General features: G+C 41.6%; 9 protein-coding genes across 9 annotated transcripts; 3 read left to right on the forward strand and 6 right to left on the reverse strand.

Moving 5' to 3' along the window:
* Positions 1 to 1,554: 1,554 nt before the first annotated feature.
* On the forward strand, positions 1,555 to 3,352 carry LOC6560842 (procathepsin L). The gene is made up of 2 exons (XM_001985811.2): positions 1,555 to 1,874; positions 2,534 to 3,352. The coding sequence occupies exons 1-2, from the start codon at positions 1,555 to 1,557 to the stop codon at positions 3,261 to 3,263; spliced, it is 1,050 nt and encodes a 349-aa protein (XP_001985847.1). The 3' UTR covers positions 3,264 to 3,352.
* Positions 3,353 to 5,642: 2,290 nt separating this feature from the next.
* Positions 5,643 to 8,754, reverse strand: LOC6560843 (synaptogyrin). Its single transcript, XM_001985812.3, has 5 exons — positions 8,084 to 8,754; positions 6,562 to 6,793; positions 6,362 to 6,501; positions 6,125 to 6,296; positions 5,643 to 6,060 (listed from the first exon to the last, which is right to left on the reverse strand). Exons 1-5 carry the CDS (start codon positions 8,210 to 8,212, stop codon positions 6,011 to 6,013), a joined length of 723 nt encoding a protein of 240 aa, XP_001985848.1. The 5' UTR covers positions 8,213 to 8,754; the 3' UTR covers positions 5,643 to 6,010.
* A 636-nt stretch (positions 8,755 to 9,390) lies between these two features.
* Positions 9,391 to 10,945, reverse strand: LOC6560501 (probable enoyl-CoA hydratase, mitochondrial). Its single transcript, XM_001985813.3, has 4 exons — positions 10,714 to 10,945; positions 10,544 to 10,646; positions 9,623 to 10,344; positions 9,391 to 9,551 (listed from the first exon to the last, which is right to left on the reverse strand). The coding sequence occupies exons 1-4, from the start codon at positions 10,840 to 10,842 to the stop codon at positions 9,486 to 9,488; spliced, it is 1,020 nt and encodes a 339-aa protein (XP_001985849.2). The 5' UTR covers positions 10,843 to 10,945; the 3' UTR covers positions 9,391 to 9,485.
* A 164-nt stretch (positions 10,946 to 11,109) lies between these two features.
* LOC6559990 (rac GTPase-activating protein 1) lies at positions 11,110 to 13,651 on the reverse strand. The gene is made up of 4 exons (XM_001985814.2): positions 13,412 to 13,651; positions 12,423 to 13,347; positions 11,562 to 12,349; positions 11,110 to 11,496 (listed from the first exon to the last, which is right to left on the reverse strand). Exons 1-4 carry the CDS (start codon positions 13,488 to 13,490, stop codon positions 11,423 to 11,425), a joined length of 1,866 nt encoding a protein of 621 aa, XP_001985850.1. The 5' UTR covers positions 13,491 to 13,651; the 3' UTR covers positions 11,110 to 11,422.
* A 156-nt stretch (positions 13,652 to 13,807) lies between these two features.
* LOC6560483 (nedd8-activating enzyme E1 catalytic subunit) lies at positions 13,808 to 15,265 on the forward strand. The gene has a single exon (XM_001985815.2). The coding sequence runs from the start codon at positions 13,857 to 13,859 to the stop codon at positions 15,210 to 15,212; it is 1,356 nt and encodes a 451-aa protein (XP_001985851.1). The 5' UTR covers positions 13,808 to 13,856; the 3' UTR covers positions 15,213 to 15,265.
* LOC6560484 (enoyl-[acyl-carrier-protein] reductase, mitochondrial) lies at positions 15,257 to 16,663 on the reverse strand. The gene is made up of 2 exons (XM_001985816.3): positions 16,283 to 16,663; positions 15,257 to 16,217 (listed from the first exon to the last, which is right to left on the reverse strand). The coding sequence occupies exons 1-2, from the start codon at positions 16,494 to 16,496 to the stop codon at positions 15,358 to 15,360; spliced, it is 1,074 nt and encodes a 357-aa protein (XP_001985852.1). The 5' UTR covers positions 16,497 to 16,663; the 3' UTR covers positions 15,257 to 15,357.
* Positions 16,664 to 18,196: 1,533 nt separating this feature from the next.
* On the forward strand, positions 18,197 to 19,434 carry LOC6559863 (protein OSCP1). Its single transcript, XM_001985817.2, has 2 exons — positions 18,197 to 18,394; positions 18,459 to 19,434. Exons 1-2 carry the CDS (start codon positions 18,259 to 18,261, stop codon positions 19,370 to 19,372), a joined length of 1,050 nt encoding a protein of 349 aa, XP_001985853.1. The 5' UTR covers positions 18,197 to 18,258; the 3' UTR covers positions 19,373 to 19,434.
* Positions 19,435 to 19,465: 31 nt separating this feature from the next.
* Positions 19,466 to 22,305, reverse strand: LOC6559864 (SET and MYND domain-containing protein 4). Its single transcript, XM_001985818.2, has 3 exons — positions 21,641 to 22,305; positions 20,419 to 21,542; positions 19,466 to 20,349 (listed from the first exon to the last, which is right to left on the reverse strand). Exons 1-3 carry the CDS (start codon positions 21,902 to 21,904, stop codon positions 20,013 to 20,015), a joined length of 1,725 nt encoding a protein of 574 aa, XP_001985854.1. The 5' UTR covers positions 21,905 to 22,305; the 3' UTR covers positions 19,466 to 20,012.
* A 210-nt stretch (positions 22,306 to 22,515) lies between these two features.
* Positions 22,516 to 23,256, reverse strand: LOC6559166 (S-phase kinase-associated protein 1). The gene is made up of 2 exons (XM_001985819.3): positions 23,158 to 23,256; positions 22,516 to 23,099 (listed from the first exon to the last, which is right to left on the reverse strand). The coding sequence occupies exon 2, from the start codon at positions 23,085 to 23,087 to the stop codon at positions 22,599 to 22,601; it is 489 nt and encodes a 162-aa protein (XP_001985855.1). The 5' UTR covers positions 23,088 to 23,099; positions 23,158 to 23,256; the 3' UTR covers positions 22,516 to 22,598.
* Between the last annotated feature and the right edge of the window lie 443 nt (positions 23,257 to 23,699).

Genomic DNA, 23,699 nt, shown 5'->3' on the forward strand with positions numbered 1-23,699 from the left:
CTAATATATTTTTCTTATTATTCAATTCGTTTGGAATTAGAAAGTTATGTAATAAACAATTTATACAAATCAGTAAATAATATGTCTCATAGAAATTGTATTAAGCTCTCATCAAAACTTTCTCATTCCCCCAAGTCTTTTCACATAAAATAACTTTAAATAGCGAGCATTCATCACTCTTACATTTTGGCAGTGATATGAAGTGGGCTTATATTGGTTTATAAACCATCAAAACTGGTTGCAATAATTAACATGCTTTCTTTGGATCCCCAAGAGATGATTCAATTCACATGTGTTAGTTGATATGCTCGTAGTTGAAATTGTATATTCGTAAACATATATATATATATATTATATATAAATAAATTTAAGTTCATTATCTAAGTAATTTCTATGAAAATGTAAGTTTAAGCAAGAGTATTAAGTATTCGGCACCTGTTAACTAACTAGACTAGTTTATAATCATTAATTAGCCATCATAAGAGTTGAAAATGTTTACATTCTAATGGTTTTACGGATTACTGATATGTCACCATACAATATCAATTATAAATATAATTACCAGAAAACCTTAATTAGGCAGAAAGAGCCGAAACATTTGACCAGTTAGTGATTAATTTAAATTTAAGGCGAAGACGAAAAACTAGGTAACAAATCCGAAAAATAACACATCAATTAAAGTTGGGACTTATGCTGAGCAGGTTTTTTCGTATTGTTTGTCTGTTGGTTCGAAAGCTTATAAAACTGAAGCGCTTAACGCCAGCGCGACTTAAAACGCTGACAGTCTCCGAGACAAAAGCATCTTTACAAGATCTACACACGCGTCCAAGAGCACAAAAGCCGAACATCCAACAGTATTCACAATAGGAAATAAGTGACGAAAGGTGATTACTGTGCATCTGTACCTATTTCAAAAAAATTTAAAAAAAAAATCGAGTGTGTGTTTGTGTGTGCATTCAATCTTCGATTATGGCCGTAATGAGCATTACAATCGAATCGGCATTGCCCAGAAGACCCCCCATTTCTCTCAGCTGATTAAGCGCCTTTCACCCACCATCAAAGTTCGATTAGGCCGCCCATGTGGATAAATACATTGATATGGACTATTGAAAGTGAAATTTTAATCAGATATTTGGTATCTTTTGTGTTGTCGATTCGGTTCACTGGCCAAGGGCAGAAATTTCACAAAATACACAAGACACACAAATTAGCCCAGTTAATCCGGACTTATGTTAATTTTGTGTCTATTTTATGGATTTGTAATCGTAACATATTAATCAGTCAATGACATTCATAGGAAATTTAAATTTAAAATTAAATGTTTCATGATAATCAAAATGCAACGGTTTCAATATTCATCTCATCTCTTAAAAACTTCACAAATGTATTTCCTAGAATTTAACTCTTGAATTGTAGACTTAATGATTCAAATCGGAGTACCCCTTAAAGTCAAGATGACGATGATGATTGGTACACCTGCTATCGGGCGATTATTTAACCATTATTTAACTCTTACATCATCGACCTCTCCACTCTCTGCATTTCGCCGTATAGATGCGGATGGCCAAATTGGAGATGTTGCAGCTGCTCGTTTTGTTGGCTTTGTTAAATGCTGCGTCATCGCAGACACTGCAATCATTCCCAAAGCTGTGCAATGTGCGCAACTTTGATGACTTTCTGGAACAGACGGGCAAAGTGTATACCGACGAAAGGGAGAGAGAGTTTCGTGAGAGCATCTTCGCAGCAAAGAAGTCATTAGTGGATCTGTCCAACAGTCGTGTGGGCAGCTATCGCCTCAGCATTAACATACTCGCCGATTTGACACGCAAAGAAGTTGCCACACTGCTCGGCTCCAAGATCTCAACACAGGGCGAGTAAGTTCAAAAACGAAACTTATCAATAAATTAATTTTTTGTTGCAAGACTGACTGATTACCGAATTTTTCCATCAACGAGCAACAAAAACCCTCCCATAAATATTTTTGACTGGCTTCAATTTAAGTTACTGCCCAAGCAACATCAAGCTCTTTTTTTTTAAGTTTCAACACACAAATTAATCACCAGCGAAAAGTAATTGTTTGAAATATTTTTTAACTTTGACAATTTCGAAAACTTGGGTTCAATTGAAAAGATTTTAAGCAGCAAGATAATAGTATGTTTAAGGTTTTTTGTTGCCAAACTTTTCTTCTTTCAAAGAGTTTTTTGATACCCATTAAAACCATTACAAATGGGTAATAAGGCTATTATGGTCTTCAGTAAAACTATGTAACTGGCAGAAGGAAGTATCATCGACCCCATAATTTATATATATTCAAGTAACAATTTTTAAAGTTGATATATAATATACCTTGGCATATTATTGAAAATTTTAATTGAGGTTGTATTAGAAACTACAAAGTTAAATTGAATTTGGCAATACGAGCAGAATATCATTAACAGCTAGGTTCAGGGTATTTCGTAGTCGTGCTCAGCTGGCTACAGCATTATTACTTGTTTTCCAACTTATATATTTTCTCCCCACTTTTCATACTTAGAGAATACACTGCAAGTCACATCAACTTTGTGCCCGCTACGCCTCCATTGAGTGACAAGCTGCCAGAATCGTTTGATTGGCGTGAGAAGGGTGGTGTGACGCCGGCTGGTTTCCAAGGCATTAACTGCGGATCATGTTGGTCGTTCTCCACCATTGGCGCCCTGGAGGGGCATCTATTTCGTCGCACTGGAGTTTTGGTGCCGCTGTCGCAACAGAATCTGATGGACTGTGCCGATGACTATGGCAATATGGGCTGCGACGGCGGTTTTCAGGAATACGGCTTTGAGTATATACGGGATCATGGTGTTACGCTGGCCAACAAGTATCCGTATGTGCAGTCCGAGATGGAATGCAGACAGAATGAAACCGCTGGCAGATATCCACGTGAGAGCATTGTGAAGATTCGGGACTATGCGCGCATCGATCCAGGAGATGAGCAGAAAATGAAACAAGTGATTGCCACGCTGGGTCCATTGGCCTGCTCGATGAATGCCGGTGCTGTATCCTTTGAGCAATACGAAGGCGGCATCTACGAGGACGACGAGTGCAATAAGGACGAAGTCAATCATTCAGTTGTTGTCGTCGGCTATGGCAACGAAAACGGTCGCGACTATTGGATCATCAAGAATTCCTATTCACAGAACTGGGGAGAGCAAGGATTCATGCGACTCCCGCGCAATGCCGGAAGCTTCTGTGGCATTGCCAGCGAGTGCAGTTATCCCATTCTGTAAAAACATCTCAGTCTCGAAATAAGTGTTTGGTTACTCACAAGAATACGAATTTATTTTTGTTAATATAGTTTGTAGAAAATATATATAAAGCCTGTTTAAAAATCATATTTTTTCATCATATTTTTTTATAGTAAAATTCTAGTCTTAGTTTTGTGAAACAATCCGACCGATTTTGGCCTCTAGACAAAACTATATTTGAAGTTCGAAATGGAATTCTGGCCCCAAAATATGCTTGCACCTTTTATCTATAAATTTCCAGCTCCGACTGATCCCACAGCAGGGCAAACAGAAGTAAATGAATCATCAACACCAGTGCCAAGAACACCAGTGGAAGAATCATCAAATCCATTGCCAACTCTGATTGAAGTCAAGGAATCATCAATTCCAGTGCCAACTCGGATGGTTGTGGACACCTCAAAGGAAGAGTTCGATTTGGTCGCTTGACAGAATTAAGTGGTAATTATTTGAACAACTTTTGTAATGAATTGTTAAAAAAGGAAAAAACATTTTCATATTTATGATTCATAGGATAACTACGAAAGGGGCTATCAGAGCAGCGCATATGAGAAGCAGCGTAAAAATATCTTCTGCGATAATCTGCGCACAATCAGGAAACACAACGAAGCCTACAATCTTGGCAGGTAAACCTACATGATGGGCATCAATGAGTTCAGCGATTTGTCTCAGGGTGAATGGGCTAAACTATGTATATCTTAAGCCACTTGCGATTTATTGTTCTATATAAATAAATAATTGTACCCACATTATCGCAAACACCAGAGTTCATTAAAATTCAAATTACGCAAAGCTTTCATTTCGTTTTTAAAAATATGTGTCATAATTTATTGAATGGTTTTCTCCTTTGTTTAGTTGGGATTGATTTTATTACATTATTGTTCACTGATTTCCAAACAAGTATTATTTATATATAGTTTAGCTTCGATTTGTACCGATCATGAATTGTTGCTTTGTTTTTTATTTTTTATTATAACTATTATTATTTGTTTTCTTCTTTATCAACTTGTGTGTTTCAATGCATAAATTTGTAATTAATTATTTAACGCTCACGATCTCTACATGAATAATTTATAAATTTACTGCGAATTTGTGTGATTTTTATTTTGGCTTTAATTAATATTCAATTATTTTTGCATTTAGCCCTTTTGCACATACAACATACATAAACGTACAGCTGGCTTATATAATGTACATATACAATACATAAATATATAATATATATATTCTTTTATAACAAATATTCTCGTAGTTTAACATAATTTGATGCTGCACTAAACAAACATTTATGTTCATTTATTAAATATGTTTACATTCATTGATATAGATTAAATGTTCAATTGTATAATATAACAATAATGTTTTACTTTATTATACTATACAATTCTTAAAGCGCTCAACAATTCCCTAAGAGACTGTCCAAAAGTCTGTTCCTATGAATATATAATTAAAAGAAGTAAATTCTATGAATGTGAAGTTGTTGCTTTGAACATCTCTTTCCTAGAAATGATTCGAAATTAGAAATTATTTTGGAATCGCAATCCATAGTTGGATAAACATTTTGGACAGTCCCCAAGAATTCCTATGGGTCGCGCATTTATGTGCAATTTTCCACTGTGAAATTGAGAACAGTGATTAGTTTTCAATTCATACAAATACCAAATCATAATCTATGCTTTTTGGTGTAATGTTAAAAATAAAAATTCTTAAGAGTTTTTACTAACATAAGTTAAAAACGTGATATTTTTCCTTTACTTCTCACTTTTCAGCCTAGCATTACAAATTTCCCAATTACTTGTTTGTAGTATTTTTAAATATTTGTTTTTTTTTTTCAATCTGCTTAGTTTTTTTTTTCACAATTTACTATTTTAACAATTATTAGCAGGTTTGTTTTTTGGTTTTTTTTTTTAGAATTTTTACATTTTGGCGTTGTGTTTTATTGTTTCCATATATGCGCTAAGTTTTAAGCGACCCTGACCATAAAAGTCTGACATTATTAAGAACTATTTGATTCAAAAGAAAGCAGAAGAGAAAATGTTGCCCATGAAAAATTCATGTACATTTTTCGGGGGTTGTAAAATGGATATGTTTTGAGCAGTGTTTGTGATGTCTGCTAGTTAACTAGTGTGGGTCAATTTCAATGTATATTCTTTTATTGTTGGCGTGTGTGTGTAAATTTGTATAAAAAACATTTTTGTATTTGCTTTGCTTATTTTGCGAATATTACTTGTCATATTTTGCTGTCAAGCCAAACCCAGAGCTGAGTATATAAGGGGCCAGGGTCTTGCACAAGAAAAATTAATACGATACACTAAATAACTAACAACGTTTAAAGCGTATAGTATATTTATATAGTATTTAGTATATAATATGTATATATATTATATTTATATATATTGCAACAAAGTTTTACTACAAAAACTGCACACACATAACTTAGGGAACTAGCTTATAAATTATTATCATTAATATTATTCTGTATAAGAATTAGGGCTTTCAACTGAGCAGATCTGCTTGCTGCTTATGGTTTTATCCTTGCTGTAGTAAAATGCAATGGCATTGTTGTTGTTCTTGTTGCTGTTGTTCTTGTTGTTGTTCGTATATGCTTGACATCGGTGTATTAAGTTAAGCCAACTTGTGTAATATAGTTGCAGTTGGTGTAAAAATTGTATTTGCCATTTTTGCACTACCAAAAAATGTGGAAAAGGAGCACAACTTGCTAAGTGATACGCTTAGTAGGTGGGTTGCTGATACTCCATGCCCGAAGACTGTTCCATGCCACCTGCAAAAGGATTCAATCAACGATTCATGATTTACAAATTGGATATAAATCTGATATAACTCACCCTGCTGTGGCTGACCAAATGGCGAGGCGCTGTATTGTTCGTTATCGTTGTCCATATTGTAGCTATATGCCTGCTGGTGCACCACATTGGCCGGATCAGTCTCAAAGGCCGAAGTGAACTCATCGCCGGCGCCAATCAGAAAACGCTTATAGGCCATAAAAGCACACAGAGCCTGTAAAATAAACAAACCCCCATTATAACTACTTTAACAATGTGGGAATGTGTTTAGTCACTTACCCAGCTAAAGATGCTAAAGAAGCAGAACACAATGGCCGTCTGCATGCTGCCGGCGCCAATTCCAAGTGGGGGCATGGGTGCTGAGCTCCACTGGGACCACAAATAGAAGAATGCGATAAAGTATAAAAATGCCCAGGCAGCTGCAATTCGAACGATTAGCATGTGAATCAAAACTATTGAGAATATTTTAATGTACACACCTGAGAATCCCATGTCGGCCATTACGTAACGTTTTCTGCTCTTCACCGATGACATGCGCTCAAACATGAACTCACCGCCAATGAAATACATGGAGGCAAGAAAGCCCAAAATGCCAATGGTATTGCCATATTTACAGGCCATGCCATCATTATTATATAGACACATCTCCTTTCCATCCTTTTCGACCCAGCCCTCGGACGATATACAGCCAAAGACCACAATCGAAAAAAGCTGAAAAATCACAACAAAAATGCCAAATAATTATTTAATGCTGACGCCACGCAAAAAAAAACACACACACACAAATCACAAAAGTCCACAGAGCCGCTCTCCACCTTTCCAGCATTATTACGTATTTATGGATTTTAAAGAGCAGGTGCAACAAGCCAGAAGTTCAAGTACACACAGATTCACACACATACCAAGACGGGCACGTATTTGGGTTTGTGACCCAATTTCAATTGAAGGCCAAGTTTAGTCAGCATAAGAAGCGCCTGGGGATAGGCAATGCCAACTGCAATAACAAAGCGGGTCCTTGGCCAAACTTGGCAAACAACTGTTGTTGCTTTTGTATGTCGTCAGCCATTAAACGTAAATGAAAAGCAAACTCATGCTCTAAACGACTGTTAACCATTTGTGTCTCTTGCCAAGTCTATCTAAGACTATGACGCACACGTTTTTCCATTAGAAATGGCTTTGTTAGTCGCTCAATGCATTCATTGGCTTATAGTTTATGGCCTTTATTTCAAATTTTCATGGACGTGTGACTTTTAATGGCAACAGCACCAGCTGTCTCTTGTTCGCACTGATCTTATTCACAATTCATTTAACTACTTTCATATAACAAATCTCGTCAGTCATCAACACCACAATCGCACCAAATCCGAGCGATTCCCGCAACGACTTGGACACGCACATGTTTAACGATTCTAATTAAGAAACCTAATTATGATATAAAAACTTTTGCCAACGATGTGATTATCTATCTATGGAATAATAATTATCTTTTAGAATATTAAGTTGTTAGTCAGCAACTATTGTTTGTTCAACATTTCTTTCTATTATGATACTCTATAAAATAACGAATGACAAAAACATTGCCTTGACCCAGTTAGGTTGTCTAAAAGAATTATTTACACCTTTCAAATCCGAATTTAGTTATTGAATGAGGAAAACTAAGCATTAACTTAGAAAGTCTAATAAATATTACATTTTCGTTGCAAAACATTTGAGTTAAAGTTACACAACTCAACCGTCTGAAATTTAAGATTTCTAAGACGACGGGAAACAATTCTGAGAATTCTAAAATGTGATTAAAATTCATATTCGAGCTCACAATAAACCTAAAAGAAATGCGAACGTTGACGTGATCCCCAGCATCGTAAAAGTCACAGAACTTAATAAAAAAAACACCCTCGTCGTTGACAATAATGGTAAAAATACCATTAAGCCTTGTCTAGGGGTGGGGTGGGGTTGTATGTGGGGGTGGTGGGAGGTGGGGTTGCCTTTATAAAAACTTACCCAGCATAGGGCCCGTATGACAACTTGAGGTTTCATGGCAAATGTTAGCGGATCGAAGGCGCCACCCGCCTTGCCACCGCCATAGGCGCCACCAGCATTAATGTTGAGTATTTGATTGAGCACATCCATTTTCCACGCCTACCACTTGTCTGCGATACTATATATATAATTTTATTATATGTATATATTTAGTATTTTTTTTTTCTTCTCGTTTCTTTCCTTGTTAGTGAAAGCGTGCGAGAGCTGCGCAAACTTTATTCGTGTGAGCGTGTTTTATTTCACGTTTTTCACGTCTTGTTGTGAAAAATCGAATGCTTCGCACTACGCCACAACTCAAGGGCAATGTGGGGGCGTCTTGGACGTTGGCTTTCTGTCTCTATGTGTGTGTGTCTGTGTTATGCTGTGTAGTTATATACACACATATAATCGTAATTATGGATTACCGAACACCAGAAATAGCAAAGCAAAGAAATTGGGACAAATTTGCGCGCGAACGACGCAGAAACCGCAAAACCGTTATTCAAAACAAACAAAAGACACGCGCGCACAAATTATTTTTTTATTAATCATGCATAATTAATGATAATAATTTTACGAAATTTCAAGGGCCTGATTTTCACTTTTACTTTTCGCACACACAACGGCCAACGCGCAGGACTAACAATAAGCTGTATGAAACGTCCTGTATACGTCGTGCATATGCTCAGTATATACGTGTGTAAGCGATAGCAACGTCGTTACTATCGATAACTATTCAACTATCTTGATATGCCCTAACGGCGTCAACCGAGTTGCCCATAGGTTTCTTTTTTAAATAAAAATACTAAACGGTTGAGCAGCATTGTATTCAACTATTTGGCAACTATGTATTTCGTTAATCTGCACACCCCATACCCCCAAAAGTATGCAACAAATATTTGAAATCGTAAACGACCCAATAAACCCCAATTAAGAGCAGCTTAATCAACGTCACAGGAGATGGGCAAGAAGCGCAATCTATCCATGAATGCAAATTAAACGCTGATCGGTTGATCTATGATCTACCTATCAAATTTTAGCAACCATCAGCTACCCTTTTTATGGACCATATCTAATTAAAAAAGATATTTAAAAGTAAGAGTTTTAGCGAAGTTAAGATAAGTCAGCTAAAACTCTAACGCAGGCTTTGGAGCTCTACTGGTGAAGTACAATTTAACTAGCGGCAATCAAACTTTTTTATCCCACTACTTAAATATATATATATTTTTTTTAGGATTTTAACAATCTTCTAATTTTAGCACTAATTTTTGGGCTAATAAGACAATCAGTGATTTTTTAACAATATTATATTTGCATACAATAACACAGGTTAAAGTTGATAAATGCATTGCTGGCTTTAACTGGGATTAATTGTGAATATGATTTATTCGTTGGTAAATTTAGCTGGACGCTTCTCCACAAAGGCTTGCATGCCCTCCTTGCGATCGGCCTGCAACGGAAAAGAAAACAAATTGTTATGTATAAACAATTGAAGCGTATTATGTAATCAAATTGTCTCACCGTTGAGAATGTGGCATGGAAAGTGCGACGCTCGAATTTGAGGCCCTCCTGCAGAGTTGTCTCATATGCGGTGTTCACTGACTCCTTGCACAGCTGCACAATCAGACTCGAGTGGGTGCCAATTTTCTCGCCCAGTTTGACTGCCTCGGCCACCAGTTGATCTGCTGGAATCACCTTGCTGACGAGGCCAACCTTCTCGGCCTCCTGCGCATTGATCATGTTGCCGGTGAGGCACATTTCCATGGCCTTGGATTTGCCAATGGCACGGGTCAAACGCTGGGTGCCACCAGCACCGGGAATCGTGCCCAATGCAATCTCTGGCTGACCAAACTTGGCTTTCTCCCCCGCATAGATAATGTCGCACATCATGGCCAGCTCACAGCCACCGCCCAGCGCATACCCGTTGACAGCGGCAATGATGGGCTTCTGGGTGCGTGCCACTTCCGTCCAGTCGTTGAGGAAGTTGCCCTGAATGCACTGCGAGTAGGTGTTGGGTGCCATCTCCTTGATATCGGCGCCAGCAGCGAATGCCTTCTCGCTGCCAGTCAACACAATGGCGGCGATGTTCTTATCCTTGCCATAGCTCTTCAGGGCGGTGGACAGCTCCATCATCAGGCCATTGCACAAAGCATTCAGAGCCTTGGGACGGTTCAAGGTGATAACAGCAACATTTTGCTTCTCTCCCGTGACCTCAGTTTTAATGTATTCCCAGCTGCTGTTCGCTGTGTGAGTGAGAAAGAGATAGCAAACCCAAATTGATATCACAAAACTTACGTAATCGTTGTTTCTTCTTTTCTGCATATTTAGACAACAATCAATTTTGAAATAAGATAAGTTCTTATACTACTAAAATACTATTTTACGTGTTATATATAAAGTGGACTTTGACCTGCAAATTAACTGTTTTTTTTTTATACTCACAGCTGGCGAAGCGGGTGGCAACTTGTGGCTGGCGGGCGGCAGCCTGGACCAAGCTTTGTGCACGCACAGTAAACAGTTTTGCAATGTTGGCCATCTCTAACACCTGTTTTTTTTTTCAATTACAAGTTATTTAACTAAGCAGCGTATAGAATTTGCAGGTTGATACTTACGATCAGAACGCTGGAGCAGGAGTGTGTAGAATGCGATCGTGCGATGCTTGAAGCCGGTTGGAATTGGTGATGGACCAACACAGCGTCAAAGAATAATCGAAGTCCGCTAATACGCAATGCGTACGTCATAATTGACCATCATTTATTTGAATAATTAATTTGCATTTTAATGTGTAAATGAAGAAGTTACACAGAAAACAGGTCGAACTCAATTCAAGTCCGGTAATATTCTAGTTTACCATGCGGTGAACTATCGATATACTAAACGATTTTAATGCTCACATGCAAAGTTGATTTCGATTCCTTCAACGCATTATAAATTAGCCGCTTATTTTTAAATAGCCATAAAGTTCGTTTTTCGATTTGTTAAATCAGAAGTCAATATCAAAGCCGTTGTAATTCATATAAATTTATTTGTCGTCTCCAAAGACTTGTTCAGTGTATTTATTATACAAAATATATGTAATACAAATATAATATTCATTATCAAAAGAGGTGTATTTGTAATCATGAGATTTATGAAAAGGTAATCAAAATAAAGCTGCTATGTATTAAACAGCATTTGAATAAGGTTTATAATTACATTCAAGAACTCTATAAATTTAACACTTTCGATAAGTGCAACAAAAGAAAAAAATTGAAATACTTTGATGTTGAATTTAAGTAAACACGCCAGCGATGCATGAGAAAATGTGGACGGATGTTGATCTCACTTCTTGTGCGCAGAAATGGGCGGAGTGGCATAAAACTTGCGCTTCTTCATGGTGCCCTTGAGTGGCGTGGCTACAAAAACAGGATAATCAAAATAAGCAATCAATATTAAATATTATATAAATTCGTGTAAATACCGTAAAGCGAAAACAAATCCCTATTGTTGCTGGGCGCACGCTTGACGGCGCTGCTCGGCAGTGGCGATGGCTCCACGGCGAGATACTTCTGCCAAAAAGTCCCCGGCAGTTCCAGCAACGACTTAATCACCTGCGACTGTGTAAAGGCTTCCGTGTAGAGGGCATGCTGATCCGGATCCCGCGATGAATAACCCATAATTGTCGGTCCAAATATCTTGGATATATTATCGATGGGCATCATTACCACCGGGCAATCTGCAATGCGCTGAAAGTGCAACATGAGAAAGGCCATTGTATCGCGATTGGCAGGCGGCATTTGCTCCACCGCCTTGTACAATAATTGCTCGGCCAGTTTGTTATCTGGATTTTGGACCGCATTGGCAAAGTCCTTCCACTGGCTGGTTGGTATCAGTGGTTCGCGCAACGTGCGCAAGAAATCCTTCACACAGCAGCACAGCACATAAATGTCCGTGTTGCCCAAATGTGGTGTCACCTTGCCACGCAAAAACTGCTCCTTGAGCGCCTTATACTCCCGCTCCGACGACGACATACGATACAGACCAACCTCGGTGAGGCCACGTGCCTCAATCTCATTCACACAGTGCACAATCAGTGCGGGTATCATTGGTGCAATCGTTGGCGCAAAGTCACTCAGATAGTGCATCTCCGTCTTGGCCGTCGGAGTGCCCGATTGCGGCACACAGGCGACAGTCAGCAGAAAGCGACAGTCGATGTGACAGCGAACGGGACAATCGCGACATCGCAAACCCACAGATCCAAAGCGAATCCTATTAGAAATTATCATAATATTTACATAAGTAGAATATCTTAAAATATCATATTTGTAATTTTTTACTGTACCGTTTCTGGCACTGGACACAGTTGTCTCCGCGTAGAAAGGTCTTCTGGCTGAAGCTGTGCTTGCGCATTAAAAGACGATTCTGTGCCGGCGACGAGCCCATTGCCATGGGATTGTGTGGTGTTTGTGGTGGCGCCGTTGGTTCCTTTACAGTAGAGCGACGCTGTGGCGTTGAAGAACTCTGGACCTCGGCTGGAATGTGCACCTGGGCAATAGGGCCGGGCAGCGATTGAATTGTGGACTCGGCTCGAATGATACCTTGGCCATCCTGAGGTATTGTCACCTTGGTGGTGGCACAAAAGCGCTCGGCTCCCTGACCCACATCCAATGTGTGCTGATCCACGCGACCGCCGGAGCGACGCGATGTCATCGTTGGTGTGCCAATGTTGCTGTTGTTGTGACCACCGCCGCTCAAGCGGGAACGCTTGTTTCCTACACACGGTACCGGATTCTTGGGCAACGACGGACGATGCTCATACCACGACTTCGAGCGACGCACATCAAGAAAATCATCCTCTGAGTGTGTGATAGATAAATCCGACAGCAACGAACCTGTCGAATTGATGTCCCCATACGACTTATCCTCGTGCAGGGTATTCAGAGATTTACGCTTGCGCGTCGCTCCCGACGGCAGCGTATTCAAGAAGGCCAACTTATCACGCGTCTCATTGTTCAAATTGCGCTCGTGTCGCAGCAGATCAGCTACGGCCATTATTTTGTGCTCCATCGCGTCGCGTTCGTGCTCCGCCTGGCGACGTGACTTGATCTCTGTGTCGATGATGCGGCGTGCATGATACAACTTCCCCTCTAGATCGCCCATCTTGGCCAGCGATTTATCCAGCTCCGTTTGCAAACGCGCATTTTGTGTCGCATAACCGTGGCATTTATCATTGTACTGCTCGAACAGGCGCAGGAAGCGAAGAAACTCTAAATCATAATTGAATTATAGTATTTTTATAGTTTCTTTTAAGGAGCACCTAAGAAAACTCACCCTCCTCGGCATTGCCATCCATCATCACCTGCATGCAGCGTCGCAGATCATCAAACGACGCCAACACGGAGAGCGTCATTTTAATTAATTATAGATATAATACTATTGCGCTGCTGCTATTTTCTGTGTATTACGATGTTCTCTTCTTTAATACACACTTTTCCACAATATTTAGTCAGATATAGTCTTATTTCCAGCAATAAATACGGCAAAGAGGAAGCACGCTACAAAAGGAACGCGACTTTTTCGTTGGGAGTGCCGTTGTTTCAAATATTTTATCTAGATATGTGCGACAAGCGATAGTCTTAGTATCGTACAAAATTAGAGTTGCTCATGTCTGAGCGATGATTGTAAACGTCTCACCACTATCGCTTGGGATATGGTATTTTTTAGTGCATTTTGAGAAAAAGATTTGCCGCTTTCAGAATTTGGATTGGTCAAAAAGATGTCGGTTGCCTCGCCCCCAAATCCCTCGCTGGCCTTGCAGAGCAAACGTTGGAATGGCCTGCGCCACGTCCTGGAGCGTGAGGGACTCTTTTGCAAGGATGACTTCACCCCGTCGCCGGACAATTTGGAATTCCTTCAGACCAAGTGCAAGGTGCTCATCATTGGTGCCGGCGGCTTGGGCTGTGAGCTGCTCAAGGATCTTGCACTGATGGGTTTCGGTGATTTGCACGTGATCGACATGGACATCATCGAACTATCCAATCTAAACCGCCAGTTCCTGTTCCGGCGCACAGATATTGGTGCCTCGAAAGCGGAATGCGCTGCTCGCTTCATCAATAATCGAGTGCCAACTTGTAAGGTGACGCCGCACTTTTGCAAGATCCAGGACTTTGATGAGTCCTTCTATCAGAAGTTCCACATCATTGTCTGCGGACTGGACTCGATTGTCGCGCGGCGCTGGATCAACGGCATGCTGCTCTCCATGCTCCGTTACGAAGAGGATAACAGCATCGATGTCGCCTCGATTATACCCATGATTGATGGCGGCACCGAGGGCTTTAAGGGCAATGCACGCGTCATCTTGCCCGGCTTTACGGCTTGCATTGAATGCACCTTGGATCTGTTTCCGCCCCAGGTGAATTATCCACTGTGCACCATTGCGAATACGCCGCGACTCCCGGAGCACTGCGTCGAGTATGTGAAGCTGATACAGTGGGACAAGGAGAGTCCATTTGGTGCGCCACTCGACGGCGACGATCCGCAGCACATTGCCTGGATCTATGAGCGTGCCCAGGAACGGGCGAACCAGTTCAACATAAGTGGAATCACCTATCGCCTCGTGCAGGGAGTGATAAAGCATATCATTCCAGCTGTAGCCAGCACCAATGCTGTCATCGCTGCCGCCTGTGCCATGGAGGTGTTTAAGCTGGCCACCAGCTGCTACGATAGCATGGCCAACTATTTCAACTTCAACGATCTCGACGGCATCTATAGCTACACCTACGAGGCGGAGAAGTCCGACAGCTGTTTAGCCTGCAGCAATGCGCCACAGTTGCTGACTATTGAGGATCCCAATACGACGACGCTGGAGGATGTCATCAAGGAGCTGTGCGAACTGCCTCGATTCCAGCTCAAAAGTCCGGCGCTGACAACCGTCATGGCCGATGGCAAGCAGCGCACTCTTTACTTGGCCAGCGTGAAGAGCATCGAGGAGGCCACACGCAAGAATCTGACGCAGTCTTTGGGCGAACTTGGCCTACAGGATGGTCAGCAGCTGACCATCACCGATGTCACATCACCAACGGCCATCACCATTCAGCTGAAGTATCAAGCCAATGAGATTGAGATGTCATAAAATGTACACTTAGAACAAAAACTCAAAATAAAACAGATTTAATCTGGATTGTACATTTTGTATGTATTTTTTACCAAATCAGAAAAAGCAGTTTTATGGCTGAAATTTCACATGGATAACAAAGAAGATAACGAATGGATCACATTCAACAGCTCATGTTCAGGATGAACTTCTTGCCCGTGAAGCCCTTGAAATTGAGCGAAGCGGCTGTTGCATTTTTGAACTGATCCAGTGGCACCATTTCATGCGTTGGAGCAATAAATTTGCCTTGAACCATCAGCTGGCAGAGATCTTGGAACATCTGCTTGCGCTCCGGCGTGTTGTAGTGCTCTTTGGACCAGCGTGTCATCCAAAAACCCCTAAATGCAATGTCCTTGAAGATTAGTGGACCGGTAGCGACAGTTACTGGTTCGCGAGACATGCCACCGTAGGTGACCACAACGCCGCCGTTGTCCAAATGACGGGACACCTCCGTCGCACTCTTGCCGCCCACACAATTGAAGGCGAGCTTGGGCCGCTTGAGTTGGCCCGACTTGAAGATGTCGCTGGTGCGCAACTCCTCCTCGGTGAGCACAGCAGTGGCGCCCAGGCATTCGAGTAACTGCTTCAGTTCGCCAATCTCTGGGCGATTGCGCACAATGCCTACACTATTGATGCCCCAAGCGCGGCACAGTTGGTGCACCGCCTGACCAACCGCACTGTTGGCTCCATTCTGTATCACAGTGTCGCCCGGCGATAGCTGCACAAAGTCCTTGAGCATGCGATATGCGGTACAGGGATTTACGGTAATTGTTGCCGCCTCCGCTAAGCCAACTTTATTGGATATCGCCAGCAATTGATCCTCATTGTAGACAGCGTGTGTTGCCCAGGTGCCCAATCCGGTGGCTAGCGGCACCACATGCTCACCCGGCTGCAAATCCTTCACCTCCTTGCCCACACACACCACTTCGCCGACAAACTCATTGCCAGCTATTGCCGGAAATTTGGGTTTCACGGGATATTTGCCTGCAATTCAACGTTTCTTTTCTTTATGTAATAATAATTTATGTTTACTTTCACAGTAGACTTGCCTTGTATGGTGTTGATGTCAGCGGGATTGATGGGAGCGGCCAGAATTTTGACCAGCACCTGTTTGTCCTGCGGATCCGCCAGTTTATCCTCCACCAATTTCAACACATCTTGCGGCTCACCGTGCTGTGTGTATTTCAGTGATTTGGCCACAACGGACATCTGCCGGCACAGCTGTGAGGGACGTGTCCAACTGGACAATGTTTTACGCAACATTTTTGTTGTGTTCGTTTTGTTGTCTGAACAATTGAATAATTGTCAATAGTATTTGTTTTGTTTTTACACCTGCACAGCTGTTTCCACCTGTCAGCTTTGCAATTTAAAATATTGACGTTTATCGATTATCTAAATAAGGATTAGCGGGACATCTCCGGCGAGCCAATACTCTACTTAGGGATGGGTTTACCCTTGCCAGCCCACTATACAATAACACAACACTACACAAATCTACACATCACTAGAAACAGCTGACTGGAAATTGAATTCGAACAGTGGCGATAATAAACACTCGAAACACCAAAAAATAACTAAATCATAATAAATAAATATTTTGATTTTACTTAAATTAATATTTCACCCATTCGCACACGGTTTTTAAATTGTTTCCACACACACTTCTGGATCTATTATCTTTCTAATCTCGACTTCCGGCTTTCCTTAACCTCTAAAAACTATTCAGTTATACAAATAACCAAATTCTCTCCTGATCATGGCCGTTATTTGAAGCTGACAACTCCCCTATGCGATGACCAATAGGTGGCGTTGCTGTTATAGCCCTCCCAACGATAGATGGCGCCATCGACATAAGGTTTCCACTGCAACATCAATGCACATTTTTTGTTCTTTTATTTAATGTTATTAAAAACATATTGCAATTTTAACAACTCTCTAAGAAATAACAAATATGCAATGAAATTATTTGGTGTGACCGTACTGTTTCGCCAATACTCAAAACCGACCTTTGCGCGCCAAGAAGCTAAAGTTTAAAAGTCAACAACGTTATGTCTTCCACTAATTGCACTGAGCGGGCAATCACGCAACTTCCGGCTTCCGGTTCCGTTGCAGCCCCCAAGGCAGTGCCGGTGTTTTGGCTTTAGCAACCACATGCGGTTGGTTGCCGCCACTAATATTCCATTAGCATTAAATGCAAATCTGTTTTTGCGTGACATGGCGATTGCAACACTCATAAAAGTGTAAAATTAAAACCTAAACGTCCTTCCGTTATTTGAGAATAATATCTAGTCTGACTTTTGACTTTTAACGCATTTCTTCCATTTCTATAATTGTAAGTGTTTGCAGAAACGCCACCGCATTGACAATTATCATAATTTACGTTTCGTTTTGCAAAATCAACAGGAATCAATAAGTAAGCGACGTCTGAAAGAAAACTTCATGTCTATAACCCATTCCAGGTTCCACTTCTTCCCCCCACACACCGCCTTCCCCTGCCACCCCTCTGCCATTAATGCCATAATTATCCTTGCGGGAGTCGCTACCCTGTATGAGGTATATTCATTTTGTTACATAACACAGAAATCTAATGTTGAAATAATATAGTTTTTCAACTGTAACTGTAATCGAATTGATAATTTCCTAGTTGATAATTAAATTGGATTTTGTGTACCCATCTTAATCAGTGTTTCACAAGTCGGGCATTCGCTACAATATGGCACCCTTTGTTTTTATTTGCATTTATTGTTGCTGTAAAAGACGTTGCCCCGGGTTCTCATAAGCTAGTCAAATACAGAACCCTCTGCTCCCCATGAGGTCCTTCCCCTCTTGCCAACGGGCAGGAAACGAAAAAATCCAATAAAATAAATGTATGTGTGAACTGTATTCGTTGTTGGTCGCGTGCAGCACTTTAGTTCTTGGCTAGCATGTGGCTCCGTCCCAGGTTTCAGTTAACATTTAGCATTCGAGCTTGCCGGATTTGTCCAGTGCGAAGCGGAGTTTTGTGCCCTTATTCATTGCTAGCGAAATGTCCACGCCACGTAGTCAACAACTTAATCCACGCGCCAACGTCTTCATATTGGTCAACCTGGGCTGTGAGGCATTGTACGTAATTGACCAGCGTTTGAAGGCACAACAAATTTCCACCGAACAATGTGTGCAAGGTGAGTGCGAGGGGGGATGGGGGTGCCCCCATTTTTTTTATTAATCGTCTGGTCATTTGTCTAGTTATACACGATGTGACGACCGTGCTGCTGGAACCAAAATTTCTGGAGTCCATCATCAATGGGTCGATGCATAGCAATGCCCAACTGCTGACGGCGGATCAGTGCAAGTTTATGGTCAATGATATTGCAACGTGTTCGGTGATGCGTCTGGACGAGTTGTCCATGGAGAAGCTGTGGAATCTGATGACCATGGTGTACAAGTGGCAATTGTTTGTCTCCCGACACCAACATCATTTGCTGGACATCACCATTCGGCACTTGGATGGCATCAGCAAACTGTATCCGGATGCAAAGCGACATATGCTGATTGATTTCAGCAAGAATACATTGTTGGATTTCTGGAATGCTTGCGGCGAGGAGCAACAGCTGTCCATTTATCGGAGCAACAAGGCCTGGCTGCAGTGCTTCAATGTGAAGATATCGCTGCTGATACGTCTTGGCTTTCAGGCTTTAGACGGTAGTTTCTTGCCTGTTTTAGATCATGGTCTTTACAAGGACTACGTGCAATGCATTGGCGACAATATCTTTGTCATAAGCAACAAGCAGCAGCAGCAACAGCAACAACAGCAGCGTGAACCCAATCGCATGGATCAGTTGGCGGCACAGTTGAGCGTTGGCCAGACGTCGAGCAGTGCTGGCGAGGATTTGCAGGCCATGGATGCGAATCAGCTGCAGAAACAAATCGAGCAAACATTTTCGCATATTTTATTTCCCGATTTTGATAACAATGCGGCGGCAGCAGCAGGAGCAACAGCAACAACAGCCACATCTCAAGTGCAACGCCATTCTGGCTGTGAATTTGTTCAGCTGAGTAATGTGGATGAGCAGCAGTTGGCCAATCCACCTAGTCGCAGTGCTGGCACAGGATCGTCACTCAATCAGCAGCTTCTCGATCTGTACAGCAAAATTAACTGAAAATTGACTGTGAAGTGTGAAATAAAGTGTGGCGCCATCTAGCGTCAAGTAAGAGCAGCATAGGCATCTAATGCATAATTAAAAAATATTGTATTTGTTTGTAAAATAATTACAAAAAAGTGTTTTCTTTTTCTCTTTTCTTTAGCAGTTTCGAAGACATTGGTGATCCAAACAACATTACAAAAATTTTGAGCATGCGACCTAGTTACATTAATGTTTATATGCATAAGGCAAAGGACCTAAAAAATTCTGTATGCTTTTTTATCTCATTTTCAAGTGACACACAAATGATGATTTTGTGTGTGTGTGTGTAAGTGTAAAATTAAAAATTCACAATTTGATAAATATTAAAGAACAGTTTGATTGTGTATGTTGTGTTTGTGGTGTGTGGTGCAATTTAAATCAACAACTGCTGCAGCTGCCAAATGCGTTAAGAAACTTATGGCAACAAATTATTATTAGAGAGGGATAATTAATGCTTGCTCGTCCAGATATAATTATAGAGTTCGTCGCTGTGTTTGTCTTGGGGATGGTCTTGGGAGTGGTGGTGCTGATGGTGATGATGCTGCTGGTGCTGTTGGTGGTGGGATGGCGGGTTGTTGCGAGGCAGTCAGTGTATATGTGTGTCCCAGACACAGATTTACATTTTCGCCTTGAGCGGCACCGCATCCATCATGACATGCAGTGCCATTTTCAGGCACTCTTCGGCGGAACTGATCTGGGCGCAGGGGAAAGCGTCCGCGTATTGCGTGAGAAACTCACAATATTTCCGATAATTGTTCACCGCAAAATCATAGTTATAGGCACCCAATAATTTCATATCGGTATCATCAGTCACCAGCGGCACGCACGCCTTGTGCGGCAACTGTCTATATTTCAGATAATCCAATTCGCATGCTTCGCACTTGCAATTGAAACGATACTGCATCGAGAGCGTCTCCTGGCGCTGCTTCTTGCTGAACACAGCAAAGTGGGCGCTGCGTTGATTGGACCAAATATAAATATATATATTAAAATTCAACAGGCTGCCTCTGCTGCAATCTTACCCATAGTTATCGTAAAGCACATCGCCGGCCTTGATTGGTCGCAGGACGAATAGATAGGCGTGTACGCCCTGATTGATGCGCATGGTGTTCGGTGCACAGGAGTGATTGATGAGGGAGAGAAACGCGTAGGCGCCAGATGCGTACGACTGATCGTCCTTGGTCTCATTGGGCTGTTCGACGAGATCGATGCCATGCATATTCGATGGTGATGTCTGTAGATGTCGGAACAATAGATCCGTAAAGAAATTACGTCCATCCTCGCCGCCAAGGTACTCCTTGAGCGGCGTATACTCAATGATAAAGTGCTTGAGGACGGCACAGACAACCGAACGCTGAAAGAGATCCGATACGGAGCGTAAATGTTGATTCGTCACCAGGCCGTGGATGGCACGATAATGCTCCTGGGGCGTCAATTGCGTATAGTCCAGATCGAAGACGGACTTGTGCTGATTCTGGGGCTGATCACAGTACGCCATCAGCTCTTCAATGCTGCCATGCAAATCCAGCGCACTCAACGTCGTGCGCAACGCAATTCCATGGATTTTGTTGAACATGCGATGCAGTAGATCAATAATCGGGCATTCGTACTTGTGGAAAGTGCTGGTCGCCCGCTCCTTGCACTCCTCCGAACAGAACATGGCCGAGCAGCAGCTGTCGCAGGGTATTAGCGTTAAATAACGCTCCTCTTTGCACGTGGCACACCGAATGTAACGCATCGGCGCCAACAGGGATGAGCAGAACGGTTGCTCGATGGCAATTACATCGCCAACGACCAGATCCCGGTTCGTCACTATAAATCTGCCCTCGTCGGGCGTTTCGCGCATCTCCAGGCAATTGGCGATCGACGGCACCTGCGGATGCGATTCAAAGCTCAACTTGAACCTGTAGGGCACAATATCCGGCGGCTGTTGCTGCACCAGCTGCTGACAATCGCGCTCCCGCTTGTCCAGCTTGTGACGCAGCCGTTCCGGATAGTTGGCCTTGCGAGCCAACTCAATATTAGCCAGGCACTCCCGATACCGTTTCCACTCGAAGAAGACAGCCGATCGATTTGCATACCCAATGGACAAATGCTCCGAATTGGGTTCCGCATAGCAAATGCTCTTGTTATACAATTCCAGTGCCTGCAAATAAAAAAATATATATATATATGTGTATTTTAGAAATTTACAAATCTTAAATAGATAAATTAAAATCAATTCTTTATTTTTTGGTTACTTGCCTGAAAATATTTCCTGTTTTTTAGCGAGAATTGCTCGTTGCCAAGCATGCGAAATTCGACGCTGCGCTTATTGCATTTATTCTCGCGCAGCGACACAGTTAAGAATATCTTTTCCATGTATTTGAAGTCGATCAGGGCGTGCTCCACAAAGTTCACCTTGGAGTAGTTCTCTTTCAGCTCATTGAATTTACCCGAAATGATGGCAATCAGTTTCCAGTCGTTGAGCTTCTTCACCAGATCATCGCTCACATCGTATACATCCATTATGATTGCTGTTGCTTCTCCTCCTCTTCTTCTTGTTGATTACTTAAATTATCCTCGTGTTTGTTGTTGAATACATAAACGCACACACACATACACAAACACACACACACACACTACAAATCGTCCTCCTCGCCGTGTTTTGCTTGCAAGTCGCGTGTGTTGCGTCGCCGCCGCTGTCGCCGTCGCTGCTGCTGCCGCCGCCTGTTTTTTCACGAACCGAATATGTTTGTGTTTGTGTGTGCAGCTGTTGTGCAACTGTTGGGTTGCCTCTATCTATGGCGTTAATATGAAACTTCACAGAGAATTTTGTTCAATATACGGCTAATTTATTTATTATGCGCCGAATTCTGATTAAAATTTTAGCAGCTTAGTTCGGTCTTTTTTTTGGCGAATTCGAGTGCAGTGTGACCTCATAGCGCGAGCATAGAAAAGACGTAGTCAGCATGCCAGAAAATACCAGCAATCACGCGGTTGGTAGCGCCGCCGCAAAAGCGCCATCTAGCGCAAATAGCTGGTGATTTGCCGTTTCGCAAAGAAGTGGATAGATGTGCTCCAGCTGCATATGCACATATATAAATATTTATGTATTAAATATATTTTTAGGCCAGTGCTTTTTTTGTTTGGGTTAAATAAACAATCTCTTTAATAATATCATGTTCTAAACAATTTTTTTCTTCTATTTTGTGTTTTTTATTTACTTCTCCTCGCACCATTCGTTCTCCTTGCGAACCTGTTCCTCCTCGGCTGCTGAGAAATCGTTGGCAATGCCGAAAGTCTCGCGAATGTCCTGCAGGGATTTGCCTTTGATCATGTTCGCGCACGTCTTGCAGGTGACATCCAATAGGCCCTGGATGTTTAGATAATTGGCCGCCAGAATGAGCTCGAACAGTGTGCCCTGGTCGACTTTGAGGAAGTCGGCATCCCACGATGAAATGTCATCGGTGCGCTTTTCTTTGTTCTCATCTTCCTGTGGCTGCTGTGGTTCGTCCTGGGCATGGTAGGTGGCCCAGTGCAGCACTTTGCGCAATATCGCCGAATTCACATTGGGCAGCGGCAACACACTATTGTCACTCTCATCCCCCAAATCTTCGAGTGCCGTTTTAATCGTCTCCGAGCATTTGGCGATCTCGATATCCGTGTCAAAGATTTCCTTGTCAGCGGACTCCAAGCGAATTATTGGCATTGCTGCAAATTGCTAAAATAATATTTTTTATCGATTCACTCTTGTTTGTCAAATAATATTATTAACATACACGTTGCTCTTATTATTGATATCGAACTTTCGAGATTTTGTTATGTTTTATTGCCACCAATTGTGGAATTGTTTGTTGTAGTTTCCAAGGCACCCACTGAAAAGCTAAAAATAAGTGCTTTATTTATTTTTGCTGCCTGCGCTTTAACGTGCAATGATATTAATAACACCAATATTAACATAAGCCAAAAAAACTCAAATCTGCAAATAAAATACAGTAAAAATTGCACTAATCTGCCAAAAATCCTTGCCGTAATTTGTAAGAAAAACCAAAAATTTGTTTTTCCTGCGCTGTTGACAAAATAATGTTGCTTTTGCCGGGGTCCGCTAATGTGACCATATCTCGTGTATCCAAAAAAAGTCTTTATAACAAGAATTAGCAAGGCAATATATTTTCAAATAAATAAAAGTATTTGGGTGCCAAGAATGCATTAAAGTAAATTTATGTACAATTAATTTGGTTGGAATGGTAAGTCCAAAACGGAACAGTCTTTGGTTCAGAACAGGATATACAAAATAAATTTGAGCGACTTCGCTATAACC

Source organism: Drosophila grimshawi, unplaced genomic scaffold (assembly GCF_018153295.1).
Source record: "Drosophila grimshawi isolate 15287-2541.00 unplaced genomic scaffold, ASM1815329v1 contig_1367, whole genome shotgun sequence".
Taxonomy (NCBI): domain Eukaryota; kingdom Metazoa; phylum Arthropoda; class Insecta; order Diptera; family Drosophilidae; genus Drosophila; species Drosophila grimshawi.

Bases quoted from the DNA above. Each gene is read 5' to 3' on its own strand.
- LOC6560842 (XM_001985811.2), top strand. From the start codon at position 1,555: ATGCGGATGGCCAAATTGGAGATGTTGCAGCTGCTCGTTTTGTTGGCT. The intron at 1,875-2,533 runs GTAAGTTCAAAA...TTTCATACTTAG, and splicing joins AAGATCTCAACACAGGGCGA to AGAATACACTGCAAGTCACA.
- LOC6560843 (XM_001985812.3), bottom strand. From the start codon at position 8,212: ATGGATGTGCTCAATCAAATACTCAACATTAATGCTGGTGGCGCCTAT. The intron at 6,794-8,083 runs GTAAGTTTTTAT...GTGATTTTTCAG, and splicing joins TCATACGGGCCCTATGCTGG to CTTTTTTCGATTGTGGTCTT. The intron at 6,297-6,361 runs GTAAGTGACTAA...TTTATTTTACAG, and splicing joins TCTTTAGCATCTTTAGCTGG to GCTCTGTGTGCTTTTATGGC.
- LOC6560501 (XM_001985813.3), bottom strand. From the start codon at position 10,842: ATGACGTACGCATTGCGTATTAGCGGACTTCGATTATTCTTTGACGCT. The intron at 10,647-10,713 runs GTAAGTATCAAC...AAAAAAAAACAG, and splicing joins CCTGCTCCAGCGTTCTGATC to GTGTTAGAGATGGCCAACAT. The intron at 10,345-10,543 runs GTGAGTATAAAA...TCACTCACACAG, and splicing joins TGCCACCCGCTTCGCCAGCT to CGAACAGCAGCTGGGAATAC.
- LOC6559990 (XM_001985814.2), bottom strand. From the start codon at position 13,490: ATGACGCTCTCCGTGTTGGCGTCGTTTGATGATCTGCGACGCTGCATG. The intron at 12,350-12,422 runs GTACAGTAAAAA...AATTTCTAATAG, and splicing joins TGTGTCCAGTGCCAGAAACG to GATTCGCTTTGGATCTGTGG. The intron at 11,497-11,561 runs GTATTTACACGA...CTGTTTTTGTAG, and splicing joins GGATTTGTTTTCGCTTTACG to CCACGCCACTCAAGGGCACC.
- LOC6560483 (XM_001985815.2), top strand. From the start codon at position 13,857: ATGTCGGTTGCCTCGCCCCCAAATCCCTCGCTGGCCTTGCAGAGCAAA.
- LOC6560484 (XM_001985816.3), bottom strand. From the start codon at position 16,496: ATGTTGCGTAAAACATTGTCCAGTTGGACACGTCCCTCACAGCTGTGC. The intron at 16,218-16,282 runs GCAAGTCTACTG...GTTGAATTGCAG, and splicing joins TGACATCAACACCATACAAG to GCAAATATCCCGTGAAACCC.
- LOC6559863 (XM_001985817.2), top strand. From the start codon at position 18,259: ATGTCCACGCCACGTAGTCAACAACTTAATCCACGCGCCAACGTCTTC. The intron at 18,395-18,458 runs GTGAGTGCGAGG...TCATTTGTCTAG, and splicing joins CACCGAACAATGTGTGCAAG to TTATACACGATGTGACGACC.
- LOC6559864 (XM_001985818.2), bottom strand. From the start codon at position 21,904: ATGGATGTATACGATGTGAGCGATGATCTGGTGAAGAAGCTCAACGAC. The intron at 21,543-21,640 runs GCAAGTAACCAA...TTTTATTTGCAG, and splicing joins AAAACAGGAAATATTTTCAG to GCACTGGAATTGTATAACAA. The intron at 20,350-20,418 runs GTAAGATTGCAG...CAATCAACGCAG, and splicing joins GTGCTTTACGATAACTATGG to CGCCCACTTTGCTGTGTTCA.
- LOC6559166 (XM_001985819.3), bottom strand. From the start codon at position 23,087: ATGCCAATAATTCGCTTGGAGTCCGCTGACAAGGAAATCTTTGACACG.